This window comes from Budorcas taxicolor, chromosome 15 (genome assembly GCF_023091745.1).
Source record: "Budorcas taxicolor isolate Tak-1 chromosome 15, Takin1.1, whole genome shotgun sequence".
In the NCBI taxonomy this organism is placed as follows: domain Eukaryota; kingdom Metazoa; phylum Chordata; class Mammalia; order Artiodactyla; family Bovidae; genus Budorcas; species Budorcas taxicolor.
This window is the reverse complement of record NC_068924.1, coordinates 19752623-19773542: the sequence shown is the minus strand read 5'-3', so window position 1 is coordinate 19773542 and position 20920 is coordinate 19752623. Positions and strand designations below refer to the sequence as shown.

Sequence of the window (20920 nt, the reverse complement as noted above, 5' to 3'; positions counted from 1 at the left end):
CAGAGTGAAGTAAGCCAGAAAGAAAAACACCAATTCAGTATACTGACAAATATATATGGAATTTAAAATAACTCTAGAATAGACAAAAAAGATACTGAGCAAAATAAAATACTGTGTTCCTTCTTAAGAGGTAGTACTTGCTTTCCTGATGACTAGTAGAATCAGACATTCAGTTCTGTTGAAAATAGCTATCAGTCTTATTTAAGGTTTATTTTTGCTCCTTGCATCAGCTGATGGTGGGATGATGCTCTTGAGCAGTGGGTAGAATAATTTGCCCAGATGGGTAGCTAAAGGAGGAAGTCACAAAGATTGTTATAAATGTACAAATTGTAAGATGATTGGAAATAATATTTCTAAGAGAAGAAATAGATTTTTAAAAGCCCTGGGTTTTACTCTGACTCATGAGGAACCATACTTCTCAGAGCTGTAAGAGACCTAGAAACTGTTTAGTTTGAAACCTCAAGGTAGTAAAGAGACTTGTTTGCAGGCCATAGCGCAACGGTAAAACTTGTTTCCTGAATTCCGACTTGATGCTGTTTATACCACTCTTGGGCTCCCCTGGTGGCTCATCTGGTAAAGAATCCTCCTGCAATGTGAGAGACCTGGGTTCGATCTCTGGGTTGGGAAGATCCCTGGAGAAGGGAATGGCTACCCATTCCAGTATTCTGGCCTGAAGAAGTCCATGGGGGCACAAAGAGTTGGACACAAACTGTACGAGTTTCACCCACTCCAGGTGGTTTTTCATCAATTAAAGCAGATATTCACGATGTGCCAACTTTGTGCTGAATTTTAGACAGACAGATACATAGTGTTCATGGGAGTGAAGCCTGTGTGCTTGATAGAAATGAGATGGATACATAAAAATTTTAATACAGTTAGATAACATGTGCTAAGTGCTATGTGAAGACTGTAAACAATATTTATATTAGAGGAAGAATCTTGGGGAAAAAGCTAGAATGTACTAAAGTGTTTTTTATAGAAGGAAAGTTTAAAGAAATTTATGATACTGCTTTGATTTTAAAGAGAAGATTGAAGGATAGCAGCTTTTCATTTATATAATAACTTTTCTGAGAGAATAGCTATTTACTAAATCTTTCAATCTTATTTATTTAGATGTGTGATAAAAATATTGCTGATTTACATACAGACAAGTACTTAAGTAAGTGAACACTAAAGAATATAAGGAAGATAGAATGCAAGAAAAAATATAGAGCATCCTTGTCAAGACAGTTTCAAATCAGTCATCTTAAGGTGAAGGACATCCAGTTTTGCTTGTTTCCTCTTTTTTTTTTTTTTCCTAATAATAAAGCTTTTCCAGGCTGTCCTAAACTCTGCATCAGTTGTCTTGTAATTTATGCTAAGTTCTCATTCAAATGATAAGTAGCTCTAACCATTTCTAAATCATGATATTTAGTAGATAAACCAGTAATTTTTTGTTTGAAAAGAAACGTATTTCATTATTGTCGTTTTCTTAAAAATTTGATATTGATGGTACTATTTGAAATTTGAAATGTCACAAATAATTAAACAGAATCATGCTAACAGTTTGCATTGCCATATTCATTATTGTTAGATTATTTAGCTTCCTTTGTCATTCTTTAACTATTTTTAAGATAACATTGGTAACTGTATTTGAGATATGACAGCCAAACTTGAATTTAGTTTCTGTTCTAAAAAAATACCACATTTCAAAATGAATTTCCACTTTCACAAAAAACAAGCCATAGGAAAGAGTTAGGGGTATAGTGATTTCATTCTGGATAATCACCCACATAACCATGATGGTGTCATCAGTTACCTGGAGCCAAAGTGTGAAGTCCAGTCATCCTTGAGTGCGAAGTCAAGTGAGCCTTAGGAAGCATCACTATGAACAAAGCTAGTGGAGGTGATGAAATTCCAGCTGAGCTATTTCAGATCCTAAAAGATGATGCTGTTAAAGTGCTGTACTCAATAGGCCAGCAAATTTGGAAAACTCAGCAGTGGCCACAGGACTGGAAGAGGTCAGTTTTCATTCCAATCCAAAAGAAAGGCATTGCCAAAGAATGTTCATACTACCACACAATTGCACCACTCATTTCACCCATGCAAAGTAATGCTTAAAATTCTCCAGGCTAGGCTTCAACATCATGTGAACTGAGAAATTCCAGATGTTTGAGCTAGCTTTAGAAAAGGCAGAGGAACCAGAGATCAAATTACCAACATCCACTGGATCATTGAAAAAGCAAGAAAATTCCAGAAAAACATCTAGTTCATTGACTGTGCTAAAGCCTTTGACTGTATGGATCACAAGAAACTGTGGAAAATACTTCAAAGAGATGGGAATACCAGACGACCTTACCTTCCTCCTGAGAAACCTGTATGCAGGTCAAGAAGCATGGAACCACAGACTAGTTCCAAATTGGGAAAGGAGTACATCAAGGCTGTATATTGTCACCCTGCTTACTAAACTTCTATACAGAGTATATCATGCGAAATGCTGGGCTGGATGAAGCACAAGCTGGAATCAAAATTGCCGGGAGAAATAATCAATAACCTCAGATATGCAGATGACACCACCCTTATGGCAGAAAGCGAAGTGGAATTAAAGACTCTCTTGATGAAGTTGAAAGAGGAGAGTGAAAAGCTGGCTGAAGACTCAACATTCAAAAAACAAAGATCATGGCATCTGGTCCCATCACTTCATGTCAAATAGATGGGGAAACAATGGAAACGGTGACAGACTTTATTTTCTTGGGCTTCAAAATCACAGCAGATGGTGACTGCAGCCATGAAATTAAAAGGTGCTTGCTCCTTGGAAGAAAAGCTATGACAAATTTAGACAGCATATTAAAAAACAGATTACTTGGCAGACAAAGTTCGATCTAGTCAAAGCTGTGTTTTTTCCAGTAGTCATGTGTGCATGTGAGAGTTGGACAGTAAAGAAGGCTGAGTGCCAAAGAATTGATGCTTTTGAACTGTGATGTTGGAGAAGACTCTTGAGAGTCCTTTGGACTGCAGGGATACCCAACTGTTCCATCCTAAAGGAAATCAGTCCTGAATATTCATTGGAAGGAGTGATGCTGAAGCTGACACTCCAGTACTTGACCACCTTATGCAAAGAGCCGACTCAATAGAAAAGACCCTGATGCCGGGAAAGATTGAAGGCAGGAGGAGAAGTAGACGACAGAGATGATTGGATGGCATCATTGACTCAATGAACATGAGTTTGAGCAAGCTCCAGGAGTTGGTGATGGACAGAGAAGCCTTCAGGGCTACAGTTCAGGGGGTTGCAAAGAGTTGGGCACGATTGAGCTACTGAGTAGCAATGACAACTTGTTAAGCACCCAGTACTGTTCTAGGCCATTTTCTGGCTGTTAGGGATATAGTATTGAACATATAAGATCCCGACACTTGTGTAGCTTACAGTTTATTGAGGAAAGACAGTAATAAATGTAACATAATAAAAATCATTTTATGTAGTTCTAAGTGCTGTGAAGGAGATAAACAGGGTAATGTGATAAAAGTAATAGTTGTGAGCAGAAGGGGGTTTATGTATGCATTGTTTACAAATAGAAGTCAAGCTTTAATTCAGATATTAATTTACAGTATGACCATAAGCAAGTCATTTTTAGCCTCTAAATTTTCTTAGGTTCCTAACTTCTAAAATGGAAGTAAATAATTTACTGATGTTTTTTTAAATACAGTTACAGTAAAAATTTTTTGTTGAAATTTTTTCATAGGTATAATAATGTGCATACCTCTTAGATGTAAGGCTCAGTGAATTTTTATTAAATGAATTTATTTTTGTAACTGCCCAAAACAAGATAAACATTACCTGCCCTCAGGGAACCCCCTCTTGTGTCTCTTCCAAGTCAGTTTTTCATCCCAAATGTGAGATATCTTTCTGATTTATATCATCATGAAGTTTAGTCTTATTTTTTTTTCTAGTAGCTTTGTTGAGATACAGTTTACATACCACACAACCGTTTGAAGTGTATGAAGTGATAGGTTTTAGTATTATTCACAGGAGTTAATGCAGCTGTCACCAAGATTTTAGAACAATTTCATCACCCCTGAAAGAAGTCCCATACCTGTTAGCAGTCACTCCCATTTATTCCCATTTCTCCCTGCTTCCCCACCCCCCATACCTGGGCAGTTACTAATTTAATTTTTTATCTCTATAGACTTTGCTGTCCTGGACATTTCACATAAATGCAGTCATGCAAAGCATGGTCTGTTGTGACTTGTGCTGAGCATAATGTTTGCAAGTTTCATCCTGTTTTAGCATCTTTGAAGGACTTCATTGCTGAATAATATTCTATGCATATGATGCTACATTTTACTTTTTCATCAGTTGTTGAACTTGTGGGTTGTTTCTACCCTTTGACTGTTGTGAATATGCTGCTGTAAACATTTGCATACAGGTTACTGTGTATCCATATGTGTTCACTTCTTTTTGCTGTAAGCCTGAGAGTGGAGTTGCTGGGCCATATGTTTAACTTTTTGAGGACTTGCCCATCTGATTTCTAAGATAACTGTTGTTTGCCATTAACATTCCTACCAGCAAGACATGTGTTCTCCACATTCTCACCAGCACTTGACAGTGTTTGTCTTTTGGATTATAGTCATCATAAATGGCAGTGATGTGCTGTCTCATTGTGGTTTTGATTTGCGTTTTCCTAATGGCTAATGATGTTGAGCATGTTTCCATATCCTTATTATCTCTTTGGAAAAAATGTATTTTCAGATTTTCTCTGCAAATCAAGTCTTTTTGTTGTTGAGGTAGAAGACCTTTTAAAAATTTCTGTGTAAATCTCATATTTACATCACATATATAATATGCAAATGTTTTCTCCTGTGGGTAATCTTTTCATTTTGTTGATGGTATTCCTTGGTTTTAAATTTGGATAAAGTCCAATTTATTATTTATTTTGGGCTGTTATTAGTTGAGTTTTTGGCACAATGTCTTAGAATCATCTTGCCTGTGTTTGAACACATAGAAATTCATGTGTACTTATTTTTGGCTACTTTTTGCTCAGACTTACGCAGATAGCTGTAGTTTTTTTTTTTTTACATTATTGTGTAATATTTGACTGCACGTATTTACCTGTTTATCCATTCTACTGGTGATAGACATTGGGGATATTTCCTGTTTGAAGCTATTATAAAATCAGGCTGCTATGAGCATTCTTGAAAATAGTAGTTGGTGTACTTACCCACTAATTTGTTGAGTGTACACACCTGGAACTGTGAGTGGAACTGCAGGATCACAGCTGTACAGAGCTATTGTAGATACTGCCATCAGTTTCCCAAAGTGGTTGTGTCAATTTTCATTCCTCCCAGTGCTCTACATCTTCATCGTTACATCCCCCACTCGTTATTGTCAGGATTTCTTTTTTGTTTGTTTAGCCATTCTAGTGAATACAGTTAGTACAATGTATTTCCTTGATGACTGATGACTGAGTACCTTAGCAAATCCTTGTAGCTCTCTCTGAAGTGCCTTTTCACTTGTTTTGCCCATTCAAGAAAAGAACATTGAATTTTCTTCTCTTTCCTATTGATCTATTGATCCTATTAATCATGTAAAGGAAATCTTTACATGTATTATTTTAAAAAAAAATCTCTCCATGGTATACCTTTTTACTCTCTTAATGGTTGGTGTCTTTTCATGAAAAGACAGTCAACTTTAAGCTCTGTTTATAACTCTTTTTCCTTATGATTATGAATGTGTTATTCTTTACTGTTCTTTACTATTTCTAGAAATTTTGTTTTACCTTTCACATTTCGGTCCATAGTCCATATATGTGACTTTTGTAAGGGTCAAGGTTTATTTTTTACCCACATGTATTTCTAACTGACCCAGATCCATTTATTGCTAAGACTTTGTACCGTACATAACATCACCTTTGTCACAAATCCAGAAGTCTCTATGTATAAATCTATTGCTAGACTTTGTTCCACCTACTAGTTTGCCTGTTGAACTGCCAGTGCCACAGAGTTCATTTACTAGTTGTATCTAAAAAGATTTTTAACTGATGTGTCTCATAAATAAGTCATAGGTATACAGTAAAATGGTAGGAAGCATGTTTCAAAGTAAGGTGACTCTTGGGCTGCCATGTTACTTTACCTTTAATCTTTTATGGTATTAGTTGTTAATGGTTATATGTTATATACTTTTATAATCCTGAGGTTGAGAAATGGAAAATATTAATTACTTGAAAAACATTATTAGAGAGCCATTTAGTTTATAAGAAGACATCTAATGTCTACAGAAGAGTTTAATATCTGCCAAGATTAGGCTCTTCCATTTAAGTCAACAATCTGAATATGCTGCTGTTTCACAGAATAAACCCTCTCCTCCCAAGGTATTGTGAGGTGATGCACATCCTGGTTCATTCCTAGGTTGGTAGTTTTCTCTTTGCTATATTAACTGTTCCTTTCCTCCAATCTCTGTGACTTCCTATTCTAGTTACTCGCAGTACTTTTTTGAAGAGAGAGCTCCTGGAGAAGATATTCTGGAAATGGAAACTCCAGGAGAGGAAGATCAGCTGTTAAAATGTTTTTGCTGCAAACTTCTGTGGCTTGAGGATGTGATAACAGTTTTTGGATGTGATGAAAGCTCCATAACTCTGATTTATCTTCTAAGTTGGCACTTATAATCATGCTTTTCTGTTAAGTTCTCCACCACTGCTCCTGTGTGTGTGTGTACATTTTTTTTTCTTTCTTTCAGATTTTCTTCCTTTAATGTTTTATTTTCAGGCACAGGAGGAGCTTAACACACTCTTCACATTTAAAGTTCTGCTGTTTGTTTGGTGGCTATAAATGTTTTATCTTTTTCGAGATGGCTTCTTTTTTCTCCTTTAATGCATGATTCTAGTGTGTGGCTCACTGTTTTGCTAAAATAAAATTAGCAGTGTGTTTAGTCTCTGTCAAAGAGCTGAGTGTTTAGCTGGTTGTCTTTAGCAATTGTAGATGGTGAGCCTAAAGGTAAAGGTGGTATGGAGTTTCTGGAAGGTAGTAAAGGAAAGACTATATTCATAGTCATAAGAAAAAGGTTGGTAAGTTGAACTTTTATAGTTACAAATGGGACTCTGGCCCTTGGCATCTTTGCAGAGGGTTTTTTGGACTTCTGAAAATCCATTTCTGCATTATTGCCAGTGTTTGTCTGGCTTTTGAAATTTTCCTCATGCTTTGCTTTTTTTCCAGGTTCTCCTAGATAAGCAGTATCAGTCATAGTTCTTTTAATGACCTTGCTTGTTATCTCCAATGTCTAGCTAATTTATGGGTCTATTCTGTAGTCTGTTTTCCCTTTTTAGGGTGGAGGAGGGGATTTTAAAGGGCCTCGTTTGGTCCTATCTGGTATGCCTGGTAGTTTTGATTAGATGCATGACACTGTATGTGAAAAAGTTATAGAGACTTTAGATGGTGTTATTTTCCTTCAGGGCTGGTGAGGGAGGGAAGTGGTGTTACTCAGTTGTATCTGACTCTTTGCAACCTGATGGACTGTAGCCCATCAGGCTCCTCCATGGGATTCTCCAGGCAAGAATACTGAAGTGGGTTGCCATTCCCTTTTCCAGGGGATCTTCTCAACCCAGGGATTGAACCCAGGTCTCCTGCACTGCTGGCATATTCTTTACCATCTGAGCCACCAAGAAAGGCCTACATTTTTTTTTAGCGAGGGTTTAATTTTCTTGTGACAGGCAGAATATGTGCAGATCACCTTGAGGGAGTTGTGCTGGGTTTCAGGCTTTGTTAAGGTTGGTCTTTTTCTAGTTTTACTGCTAGTCTGTAGCCATTTGGAGGCATCATCTGAAAGACAGTTCTATGATCTTAAAGGGCCTTGAATCCAGCCTTTGATTCCCAAACTGCAAGAGAGTGTTAATCTCTCAGATCAGCTCTTTGCACTCTTACAGCTACTTTTTACTTGTTTCTGTAGTATTTGAGCCCATATGTGTACATTTTAGGAGTTGGCAAATATCTTGAGGGGAAATAACACACAGATTTTGAGACTTTTCTATTTATTTCTTTTCAGGATCTTGTCCTTTCAAGTCTTGGATGCTTTTGCAGTTTCAGGGTCTAGATCTCTGTTTTCTCAGCTTGATAGAATATTGCAGGCTCTGCCTTTATTCCACTCTGCTAGGACTATTATATACCATTTTTTAAATATAAAATAAGCAAGCACATGATATACACACAAAGATATGCTTTTCTCGCCACTTGTTTCTTAAACAGATTGCACCTTGCTGTTTTCAATTAACGTAATCTTGAATGTCCATATGTATTCAAAGATATCTTCCTTACTTTTTTACAATAACACAATACTTCATTGTGTAGATGTAGTACAGATACTTTAAAATTGCTTTTTCAGCGAGTAATTTATGATCATACTCTTTTTCTGTGATTTCTAAGAATTTTAATAATAAGACTTTTGCTTTTGTTTTATAATATCAATAGTATTAGTTCTTTCTCCAGTGTAAAAATAAACTATTGCCCTAGACTGGAAAGAGGAAGAAAATATATATATATACTCCTTCTGAGATTTTTTTTTAATTAATATATTTTTTACTTATAACTGTTGCAACTTTATAGTTTCCCATCTTTGCCCTTGGGGTAACATTAGAGATCATTTGGCTTGTAAAGTCTTAGATTTGTCAAAATCAAGTGGTACTTGTATTCAAACCTGGTTAAGAAGAGAAACTTTCACAAATTTTATTAGCTTGAACTTAGAATAACTTTCCTGGTCTACTCCTAATTTAACTTCCGTAACCATCTACATCAGTATGCTGTGTACTATTAGTGAGAGAAACAATTTATTCTGGGAACTTTCCCCCTTCATCCTGAAAGAGCTGAGATTCTAAAAGAAGCCAGATTCCTTGGCTTCCCACTTGCCAGATCCTCAAAAATTGTAGGTTCTAGATTTTTATGACCCAGATGGGTAAAAACATTGATGTTTTTCACTTTCCCTATCTAATCCTTCTCCTCAAGCACTTCTAACTTGACCCAAGGTCTGGAGGGATGTTTGTTTCATAGAAATATTCTCTTTTTTTTTGGCTGTGTCACGTGGCCAGCGGGATCCTAGTTCCCTCCACCAGGGCTTGAACCTGGGGCCACGGCAGTTAAAGCACTGAGCCCTAGCTGTTGGACTGCCAGGGAATTCCTAAAATATTCTAATTCATGGGTTCACAAACTCCTTCTATAAAGGGTTGGATAGTAAATATTTCAGGCTTTGCAGGCCACATGATCTGTTACAGCTTTCAACTCTTCCACTGCAGCATGAAAGCAGTCATATAGAATACCTAAATGAGTGAGGGTGTGAGTTCCAGTAAAACTTTATTTACAAAACCAAGATATTGGGTTGGGTTTGATCACTGAGTTGTAGTTTACAAATTACAGTTCACTGGAGGGGAAAGCAGGAGGATCTTTGTGAGATGTATGGCATTTCAAAATCTTACTTTCTAGAAGAGGCTAGAGTAGATTTGAAGTTTTCAGTTAATTTCTCAACGTTTAAAAAATTAGACATCTGTGTAATTCTTAATATACCACAAAGCAATCATTGCTTTATCTCCTGTTCCTCAAATTAATACTTACTACAAAAAAAAAAAAACTGATAGAAAATAAAGAATACTGGGAAATATTTATTTTGAAAGTTAACTTTGTAACCCAGACTTATTTTTCATTATTATATCATAGTACAGAAAGAATTTTTATTATGAGAGAAAGCTTTGTTTTCATTTGTAAACTTTTCTAATTATTTGTTTACTTTTTTAGAAGAAGGATAAAGTCATGAACTTTGTAAGCTTTATTTTATGTCAGTCAACCAGATAGAATATTATAATAGAGAGGTTAGCTAGCTCTGATGTCTAAGTTTTAGAAGACAAATACTAAAATGAATTAATTCTAGACTTTAGCTTCAGTAACATCCTTTTTTACATACATTTCATCTTTATAGCCAAATAGCCACATAGAATTTTTCACTTTAGAGTTTAAAGTCATTTTTCTTCCCAGTCTTCTCAAACCCTTCCAAGTCTTAACTGCTACTGCTGCTGCTAAGTCACTTCAGTTGTGTCCAACTCTGTGCGACCCCGTAGACAGCAGCCTACCAGGCCCCCCCATCCCTGGGATTCTCCAGGCAAGAACACTGGAGTGGGTTGCCATTTCCTTCTCCAATGCATGAAAGCGAAAAGTGAAAAGTGAAAGTGAAGTTGCTCAGTCGAATCTGACTCTTAGTGACCCCGTGGACTGCAGCCTACCAGGCTCCTCCATCCATGGGATTTTCCAGGCAAGAGTACTGGAGTGGGGTGCCATTGCTTTCTCCCAAGTCTTAACTGTAGTTACTTAAATTAGTTCTGACCAAAAACAGCAAACATAAGAACAGTAAGGTGATTTGTATGTGACAGTTAGATTTCATACCTTTTGACTTATAGATTTTTAGGTTTCCCTCTTTTCTAAAGTATACAGAATGGGAGAGTCATCCTTTGTAGGACATTGCACCCATCTTCATAGACGACATTCTCTTGTCTTCTGTCACAGATGTCCTTGCTACTTAACATAGATTGTCAGAATAATATTTAAAATTAGTACTTTCAAATTGATTTAAACTCTTGGCTTTATGCTAGTAATATTTTCCTTTCTCACTCAGCTCGTTAGAATAAGAGAATTAACTTTATGATCTGTATACTTAAGGATTAAAATTCATCTCATTCATCACCAAATGCTAGTTTCTTATCTTCCTGCTTGAGGAATGGATGTGTACTAATAATTCAAAATTTTCAGGAATTCATACAGTCTACATCACAATTTCTATTTGAGTCATTAAGTATTGTTTTCAGTCTTAATGTCTTGGGTTTACTTATCTAATACTTAGTTTAGATAAGTAAAAATTTCCACAAGTTTTAAAGTGTGCTATTTTATAGATTTTTAAAAATAGATACAGTTTGTTTGGTCAAAACTTTGGAGAGGGAACTTCTTTGTTGGTCCAGTGGTAAAGCATAGAATCTGCCTTCCAATGTAGGGGACATGGATTCGATCCCTGGTTAGGGAACTAAGATCCCACTTGCCACGAGGCAGCTAAACCTGGACGCCACAGCTAGAGAGCCTGAGCACCACAACTCCTGAGCCCAAGTCCTGTAGGCTCCTGTGCTGCAACTCGAGGAAGCCCACACGCCACGAGTACCCAGCATGAACGAAATAAAAACTTCAAAAGAGCGATATATCTTTTCTCAAAAAAGTCTGGAGAGAGCATTTTTTTTGGAATTTTCATTGAATTGTAATTGATTTACAGTGTTATGTTAGTTTTAGGTGTATTGCAGAGTGAATCAGTTATACATATATCCCCTCTTTTTTTTCTTTAAGATTCTTTTAACATATAGTCCATTACACAGTATTGAATTGAGTACCCTGTGCTATACAGCAAGTTCTTATTTATCTGTTTTACATATAATAGTGTATGTATGTCAGTCCCAATACCTCCCTCCACCCCCAACCCCTGGTAACCATAAGTTTGTTTTCTACATCTGTGACTTTACTTCTGTTTTGTAAATATGTTTGTTTGTACCCTTTTGTTTAGATTCCACATATAAGCAATATCATATGATATTTGTTTTTCTCTGACTTACTTCACTCAGTCTGACAATCTCTGGTCCACCATATTGCTGCAGATGGTATTATTTTGTTCTTTTGATGGCCAAGTAATATTTCATTGTATGTACGTACCACATCTTCTCTATCCATTCCTTTGTCTGTGGACATTTAGGTTGCTTCTGTGTCTTGGCTGTTGTAAATAGTGCTGCAGCAAACATTGGGGGGCATATATATTTTTAAATTATGGCTTTCTCTTGGCATATGCCCAGGAGTGGGATTTTTGGGTCATATGATAGTTCTATTTTTAGTTTTTTGAGAAACTTCCATACTGTTCTCCATAGTAGCTGTACCAGTTTTTACATTCCCACCAACAGTGTAGGAGGGTTCTCTTTTGGAGAGAATATTTTTTAAAAATGAAATAAAGAATAGGTTTCTAGAGTTAGGATAGAACTTGAGTTATAAAGAATTTTCATTTCTTTGCATTTTTGGAGTGTAAATATAGTTTTAAAATGTATTAGGCCTTTTTCAAGTTAAAAACGAGGTGTATGTTCATTTAAAGATGTGCTAATTTTTAAAAACTTTACAGATTATATTCCTTGCTACTGTTTCAGCTTCTTTTCATAATGAGAAAATTAGAATTAATCATTGCTTTGGGGGATACATACATTTGACAGAACTGGAAGAACAGACTCGAAAAGCTCTAGAATTGGACCAGGAACGAAAACGAGCCAAAGAAGAGGCAGAAAGGCTTGAAAAGGAGCGTCGAGCTGCTGAAGAGGCCAAGTCTGCTCTAGCGAAACAGGCTGCCGACCAGATGAAGAATCAGGAGCAGCTGGTAAGGGGACCTGAGTTCTATTGGGGAAAAAGAAAAATTCAGGCAAAAGCATGGATAAAATCTGTCCCACAGTTTCAGACTGTATATTCTCTGAACACAAATGCATCGTCCCATGCTCAGTAGCTCAATCATGTCCAGCTCTTTGCGACCCTTTGGACTATAACCTGCCTGGCTCCCCTGTCTATGGGATTCTCTAGGCAAGAATACTGGAGTGGGTTGCCATCTCCTCCTCCAAGGGATCTTCCTGACCCAGGGGTTGAACTGGCACATCTCCCTTGTCTCCTGCCTGTCAGGTGGACTCTTCATTACTGAGCCACCTGAACACAAAGCCCTCGGAACACAAAGGTGTTGGTTAAATGTGTTTTCAGCTCTCCTGGCTATGGTATATGTGCACTCACTGCAAAGACATATCTTTGTGAAAGTGAAAGTCACTCAGTCGTGTCTGACTCTTCATGATCTCATGGACTATCCAGTCCATGGAATTCTCCAGGCCAGAATACTGGAGTAGGTAGCCATTCCTTTCTCCAGGGAATCTTCCCAGCCCTGGGATTGAACCCAGATCTCCTTCATTGCAGGTAGATTCTTTACCAGCTGAGCCACCAGGGAAGCCGAAACATGAACTCCTAAAATACATTCAAATACCTTTTTATTTGAATGTATTTTAAAGCAGTAAGTAGCACAACAAAGAAACATGAAAACCATGAAGTAAATGAACCATTTTCTGTATTCAGACAGAGGAATACCTGTCATCATAAAGGTAGTATCAGTGTAAAAATAGACAGTTTGGAGGTTGCAGTATTTATTTACTGTAATAAATAAATGATCAATATTGTGCAGCCACTGCCAGAAGTGTGTTGTACCCAAAATCAACAGTAAAAATTTTGTTTGCCAATGAGGACTAATAAGAAAATAAGTTCAGATAATGGAAACTGAAAAAAAGAAAAGAAAGAAAGAAAAAACTTGTGTAAAATTGGGTATATTATACTTTCTTTAAAGCAAACCAAAGATCCAAGTAACTTAATGACAGAGTTCGGAAATGAGCCTAAACTGTTTATTTCTTCTTTTAAAAAGAAACCTAGAAATAAAACCATAAAAGATACATAGAGCTTGTAGCTAACAAAGGATTCTGATCCCTTAGATTTTATATAAGCTACTGGCATGTTTTGCTTTAGATAAATTGCCATTATGTATATTCTAAATTTTATAAGATAATCAGAAGTTAACTATAAGATGGGTCATGATTGGATTTTTGTGTGTGTATTTACTAGACCTGCAAATGATGAGTATGCATGACACCTAGAAGAATTGGGATTTAAATATTGGTTTAGGCATTTCCTTTCTGTATGTCTTTGGGTCTTTCTGAGCCTCAGATCCCTCCCTTTCATCTAATAAGGAGTCAAATGAGATTATTTGACAAAGTGCTATAAAAAGCATTATGTAAACAGTTTTTTCTTTTTTTTCCTTCTGTAAGTATTAGCAAATATTTTATTGACAAAAGTTAAAAAGTAGCTCCTAGGTTCTTGCTATGAAAACAGGAGTAACTTTGTGTACATAGAATAATAAAAAAAGTCTCACTTTGTCTCCTTATGAGCTTATAATACAAATAAGATTTTTATGATCTTAAAGAAATAGTTCCTTTTTTTAAAAAAATAGAAGGCTCTATAAGAAACGTATAAAAAGAGTCCATGTTGGAATTCCCTGGCAATCCAGTGGTTAGGACTTTGCACTTTCACTGCAGTGGGCGTGGGTTCTGTCCTTGGTGGGGAAACTAAAATCTTAAAAGCCACATGACGTGGCCAAAAAAGAAAAAAACAGTTTATGTGTATTAAAGCTTTTTTGACTTAAATTATTGAAACTCTATTATGTTTTTTAGTATTGGCAATTGTTTCATTTATTTTAGGCAGCAGAACTTGCCGAATTCACTGCCAAGATTGCACTTCTAGAGGAAGCCAAGAAGAAAAAGGAAGAGGAGGCTACTGAGTGGCAACACAAAGTAATCATTTGTTCATCACTGTCATTTACCAAACACCTATTTTGTACCCAGCATATGCTGAACTTATAGAGATTAAGATACAGTCATGATTTAGAGGGGAAGAGATACCACTGTGTGAATGTGTATATATTGTAGTTTAATATTAATCTAGTGATAAAAGCTAATAAGTACTTTGAGAACACAGAAGTGTTAGTTTCTTTAGGAATGAGGCAGGTGTTGGGGACACCCACCCTTAAAGTTTAAGCTGGCTCTTGAATGACATTCAGTTTGGGGGTAGAAAAGATGGGGACTGAAGAGAGAGTCATTCCAGATTGTAGGAATTGATTGAGCATAGGAAGAATCTGATTTCAGGAACTTTGAGAGTTGAGGCTAGAAAGTTAGAGAAGTCATTAAGCTGTGAAAGGCTTTAAGTAAACGCCCTGCTCAGAGGAAAGATGTTGGGAAGTATCTGTAGACTTTGGGCTCTGAAGATTTCAAAACACATTTGTAACATGATGAAGCATGGTTTTATAAAAACATCTTAGCAGTCAGAATGATGGATGGATTACGATAGTGGGCAGGATTACTTACGAGCTAATGACTCACTAAGGATGTGGCATTGAGAAAAGAGAGGGACAGGAATTGTTGAAGGACATTTTTTGATAGACTCAAAGGGGCATGGCAACCAATTGATTGGCTCTGAGGTTGAATTAGAAGAATGTAATCAAAATGATACTGAGATTTCGGAGTTCCTAAGTATGTGAAACCACTGTTGTCTGAAATGGCAAAAAATGTGAAAAATTAGGCTTTACTTGGAAGGGTGGGGAATATAAGGTAGGAGGATTTAATTCAGACTTTAAACTTTTAAATGAAACTATAATAATTATTTTTTACACTCAAAGGTATATAGTTCTGTGACTTTTCTACAACAACATGTACTTATTAGCTAAAATGGTTTTCTTTCACTCTTAAATTTTCTTTGTAGCATTTTGGGTTTCATAAGGGAGTTTTTTATATTGAGAGTTATGTATATATGTACATGTTGTTGTTTAGTTGCTAAGTCGTGTCTGACTCTTTTGTGACCCCATGGACGGTAGCCTTCCAGGCTCCGCTGTCCATGGGATTCTCCAGGCAAGAATACTGGAGTGGGTTGCTGTTTCCTTCTTCAGGGCATCTTCCAGACTCAGAGATCGAACTCACATCTCCTGCATTGGCAGGCAACGTGGGAAGCCCATATATGTACATAGAACTCCACAAAAGTGAAAGCACTGTTAACTTATGTTAACTCTTCCTTTATTAGAATTGTATCCCTCTTAGGAATGATTGATGAACTTCAGGGACACATAAACTTATAAAAATAATGTATCACAGAAACACATCCTGTGAATTATAGAAATTAGAAAATGCATGTAAAAAAAAAAATCACATTCCCACAAACTAGGATCAGTATTTTAACATCGCAGTGCATATCCTTCCAGGATCTTTTCCTATGTGCATATGTGTGGTGGTGGTGTTGAGTCACTGAGTTGTGCCCCGGTGCTTTGCAACCCCATGGACTCCAGCATGCTAGACTTCTCTCCCCTCCCCTATCTCCGGGAATTTGCTTTAGTTCATGTCCATTGAATCGGTGATGCTGTCTAACTATCTCATGCTGTGCTGTCCCCTTCTGCTGCCCTCGCTCTTTCCCAGCATCATGGGCTTTCCAATGAGTTGGCTATTCCCATCAGGTGCCCAGAGTATTGGAGCTTCAGCATCAGTCCTTGCAATGAATATTCAGGTTTGATCTCCTTGCTGGACTTGCAGGATCTTCTCCAGCACCACAATTTGAAAGCATCAGTTCTACAGCTGTCAACTTTCTTTATGGTTCAACTCTGACATCTGTACATGGCTACTGGAAAAATCATAACTGATTACACAGACCTTTGTTGACAAAATGATATCTCTGTTTTTTAATATGCTGTCTAGGTTTCTCATAGCTCTCCTTCCAGAAAGCTAGGCATCTTAATTTCATGGCTGCAGTCATCATCCCCAGGGATTTTGGAGCCCAAGAAAATAAACTCTGTCTCTGCTTCCATTTTTTCACCTTCTGTTTGCCATGAAGTGATGGAACTGGATGCCATGATCTTAGTTTCTTGAATGTTGAGTTTTAAGCCGGCTCTTTCACTCTCCTCTCTCACCCTCTATATGAGGCTCTTTAGTTCCTCCTCATTTTCTGCCATTAGAGTGGTGTCATCTGCATATCTGAGGTTGTTGGTATTTCTCTGGCAGTCTTGATTCCAGCTTGTGATTCATCCAGCCTGGCATTTCACATGATATGTGCTGCATACAAGTGAAAATAAGCAGGGTGACAGTATACAGCCTTGTTGTACTCCTTTTTCAATTTTGAACCAGTCCGTTGTTCCATGTGTGGTTCTAACTTCTTGTCCTGCGTACAGGTTTCTCAGTAGACAGGTAAGGTGATCTGGTATTCCCATCTCCAAGAATTTTTCAGTTTGTTATGATACACACAATCAAAGGCTTTAGCGTAGTCAATGAAACAGAAGTAGATATTTTTCTGGAATTCTTTTGCTTTCTCCATGATCCAGTTAATGTTGGCAATTTGATCTCTAGTTCCTCTGCCTTTTTGAAACCCAGCTTGTACATCTGGAAGTTCTTGGTTCATGTACTGCTGAAGCCTTGCTTGAAGGATTTTGAGCATTACTTTGCTAGCATGTGTAATGAGTGCAATTGTGTGGTAGTTTATACATTCTTTGTCATTGCCCTTCTTTGGGATTGTAATGAAAACTGACCTTTTCCAGTCCTGTGGCCACTGCTGAGTTTTCCAAATTTGCTGACATATTGAATGTATGTATGTGTATACATATACATTGGTATCGCTGAAGAATTAATGCTTTTGAACTCTGATGCTTTTGCACTGTCATGCTGAAGAAGACTCTTGAGAGTCCCTTGGACAGCAGGGAGATCAAGCCAGTCAATCTTAGAGGAAATCAACCCTGAATATTCATAGGAAGGACTGATGCTGAAGCTGAAGCTCCAGTATTTTGGCCACCTGATGCACAGAGCCAACTCACTGGAAAAGACCCAGAATGCATGGAAAGATTGGAGGCAGGAGAAAAGGGTGACAGAGGATGAGATGGTTGGATGGTATCACCGATGCAATGGACATGAACTTGGGCAAACTCTGGGAGATAGTGAGGGACAGGGAAACTTGGTGTGCTGCAGCCCATGGAGTTGCAAAAAGTTGGACATGACTTGGTGACTGAACAACAACAGTACAGTTGTATGTCCAGAGTGAGCTCATGCTGTACATACTGTTCCATTTTAGTCAGTTTTCATCTCATCTTAGACTATATTCAAAAGTTTTCCATTTAGATATAATTGACATATAATGTATTTTCAGGTGTATAATATGGTTCGGTATTTGTATCTGTTGTGAAATGATCATCATGGTAAGTCTTATTAACATCCATCATCATATAGCTACAGAAATTTTCATCTTGTAATGTAAACTTTTAAGATTTGCTTTCTTAGCAACTGTGAAATATAGAGTAAATTATTAACTATAGTCCATGTTAGTCCATATAATGCTGTACATTATATCCCCATGACTCATTTATTCTATACATGGGAGTTTGTACTTTTTGATTCCCTTCTCCCATTCCTCTTCCACTTTTGTTTCTGGTAACCATTGGTCTGTTCTTTGTATCCATAAGCTCAGTTGTTTTGTTTTGTGTGTTTTTTGATTTTTTTGATTCCATATATAAGTGAGGTAATTTGGTTTCTCTGTCTGACTTCTGTTACTTGCCATAATACCCTCAAGGTCTATCTGTGTTGTTGCAAATGGCAATATTTTCTTTTTATAGCTGAATAATATTCCACTGTATATGTGTACTGGATGGAAATCCAATATCTTAAGATTTTGGATGTCTTTATATTTATATTTGCATTGTATGGGGACTTCCGTGGTGGCTCAGCAATAAAGAATCTGCCCTCAATGCAGGAGACTCGGGTTTAATCCTTGGGTCAGGAAGATACCCTGGAGAAGGAAATGGCAACCCACTCCAGTAATTCTTGCATGGACACTCCTACAGACAGAGGAGTGAGGAATCTTGCAAGCTTCCGTCCATGGGGTTGCAAAGAGCCAGACACGACTTAGTGATGAAAGAACAGCAATACAATATTGGACACTTAGTTTTCTTCCCTATCTTGGCTGTTGTGTAAATAAAGCTGCAGTGAACATATTGAGGGGATGCATATATCTTTTTGAGTTAGCATTTTGTTCCTGTGGATAAATACTCAGAAGTAGAATAGCTGGATTATATATAGTAGTTCTGTTTTAAAATTTTTTAAGGGATCTTCATACCCTTTTCCACAGTGGCTACTCCAGTTTACATTCAGTGAAGGTGAACAAGTGTTCCCTTTTTTCCACATCCTTACCAACACTAATTATTTCTTGTCTTTTTGATAGTAGCCATTCTTACAGGTATGATGTGTTATCTCATTGTGGTTTTGATTTGCATTTTCCTGATGATTAATGAAGTTGAATATCTTTCCGTGTGCCTGTTGGCCATCTCTGTCTTCTTTAGAAAAAAATGTCTGTTTATATCATTTGCTCATTTAAAAAAAATACTATTAGGGTTTTTTTTTTCTGTTGAGATGTATGAATTCTTCACATATTTTGGGTATTAACACCTTATCAGACCTGTAATTCACATATATTTTCTCCCATTTTGTATCTTGCCTCTTCTTGATATATATTCTTGATATATATGTGTGTGTATATATATATATATATGTGTGTATATATATATATATTGCTTTGCAAAGCCTTTTGGTTTAAGGTTGTCCCACTTGTTTGTTTGTTTTTGTATTGCTTTTGCTTTTGGTGTTAAATCCAAAAATTTATCACCAAGACCTATATCAAGGCACTTACTGTCTATATTTTCTTGAAAAGTTTTATGGTTTCAGGTCCTATGTTCAAGTCCTTTGATCCATGTTGGGTTGATATTTCTCTGTTGTGTGTATAGTAGGCGTCCAGTTTCATCCTTTTGCATGTGGCTGTCTAGTTTCCCTTCCCTAATCTATATTCTTGGCTGCTTTGTTGTAAGTTAATTAACCATATATGCGTGGGTATATTTCTGAGCACACAGTATTCAGAATTGACCCAAAAAGTCTATTTGCGCTAATTTGCCAAGCCAGTGTCCAAAGTAGGACTTTGCATTGCATCTGTTTGCTCTGTCTCTTTTAGTAGGGCAGTTCTTCTTTTTGTGATACTGATTTATTAAAAGGATCCACATTGTCCTTCCTTCTGTATTTTTCTAGTTTCCTTATGATGTTACTCAGCTTGTCTTTTTTCCTTCAGTATTCTTGTAAGCTGAAAGATAAATCTAAAAGCTTGAAGGATTCAAGTGAAAAGTTTCTGGCTATGATGCCTTATAAGTGAAATTTTCATATAATTTACTATCCAAACTGGAACACTTTTTGAGAGTATAAGGGAGTGTTGTTAATAATTACACCAGGACTTTTCCAGGCAACCCAGCACGATTTAATTACTCAGACAATTGGTGATGTTCGATATTTCCTGTTGCATTATATCAGAAGACATTTAATATCTGATTGGCCCACCATTAGTTAATTGATCATTTTAATTGATCATGGGATTAGAGTAATAATCATGGGATCAGAGTAATAACAATCTTATTCTTCCCATGTCTGATTATATTTTATCATAGCTAAAATGTAATCTATAACATGTGAATTTCTTTGTCATTATACCTATATCCATTTTCTCATCAACCATTTGTACAACAGTTTTAGCAGCAATTGATAATCCTTGCTAGAATTAACAGTTTTATTAGGATTTGCACAGTGGTGTCTTTAATTCTGAAAATAAGCTTCTATCACTGGGGCTTGTTTTTATTATCTTGACATATAGAAAGAAAGGATGACTTGATTCTTTTAATTACTGGTTTTCAAAGTAAGTTGCTGATAAGCTTATTTTTTCTGCTTAGGCTTTTGCAGCCCAGGAAGACTTGGAAAAGACCAAAGAAGAGTTAAAGACTGTGATGTCTGCCCCGCCTCCGCCACCACCAGTCATTCCTCCGACAGAAAATGAACACGATGAGCACGATGAGAATAATGCTGAGGCTAGCGCTGAATTATCAAATGATGGGGTAATGAACCATAGAAGTGAGGAGGAACGTGTGACAGAAACACAGAAAAATGAACGTGTTAAAAAGCAACTTCAGGTATTTAAATTTGCAGTTTGTATGCACATTTAAATATAGTTTGCATTTCCCCCATTTGTTAAGTCAAACTTACTAAAAAGGAATACTTGATTTTTGGAAGCGTTTGGCTCTAGCTGGCCTTGTGGTTGGTTTGTAAATGCTTGGCCTACAGGCATATTATTTTTTCCGTTGTATGTCCCTGTTACCAGATGTTTGTTAGCCTTGTGTAGAGACCTTAATTAGTAAGTTATTATTTAATTATAACTTTTAACCTAATGTTAGTACTGTGTTTAAGAGGCAAACTTTGTTTTTAAACAGTATACGTAT

General features: G+C 36.8%; 1 protein-coding gene across 1 annotated transcript in view; it reads left to right on the top strand.

Annotated features, from left to right (window-relative positions):
* RDX (radixin) overlaps positions 1-20920 on the top strand; it is a 103214-nt gene that overhangs the window by 57213 nt on the left and 25081 nt on the right. The window contains exons 11-13 of the mRNA XM_052652103.1: positions 12234-12394; positions 14295-14387; positions 20378-20614. Coding sequence (XP_052508063.1) covers positions 12234-12394; positions 14295-14387; positions 20378-20614 — 491 coding nt within the window. The remainder of the gene's footprint in view (positions 1-12233; positions 12395-14294; positions 14388-20377; positions 20615-20920) is intronic.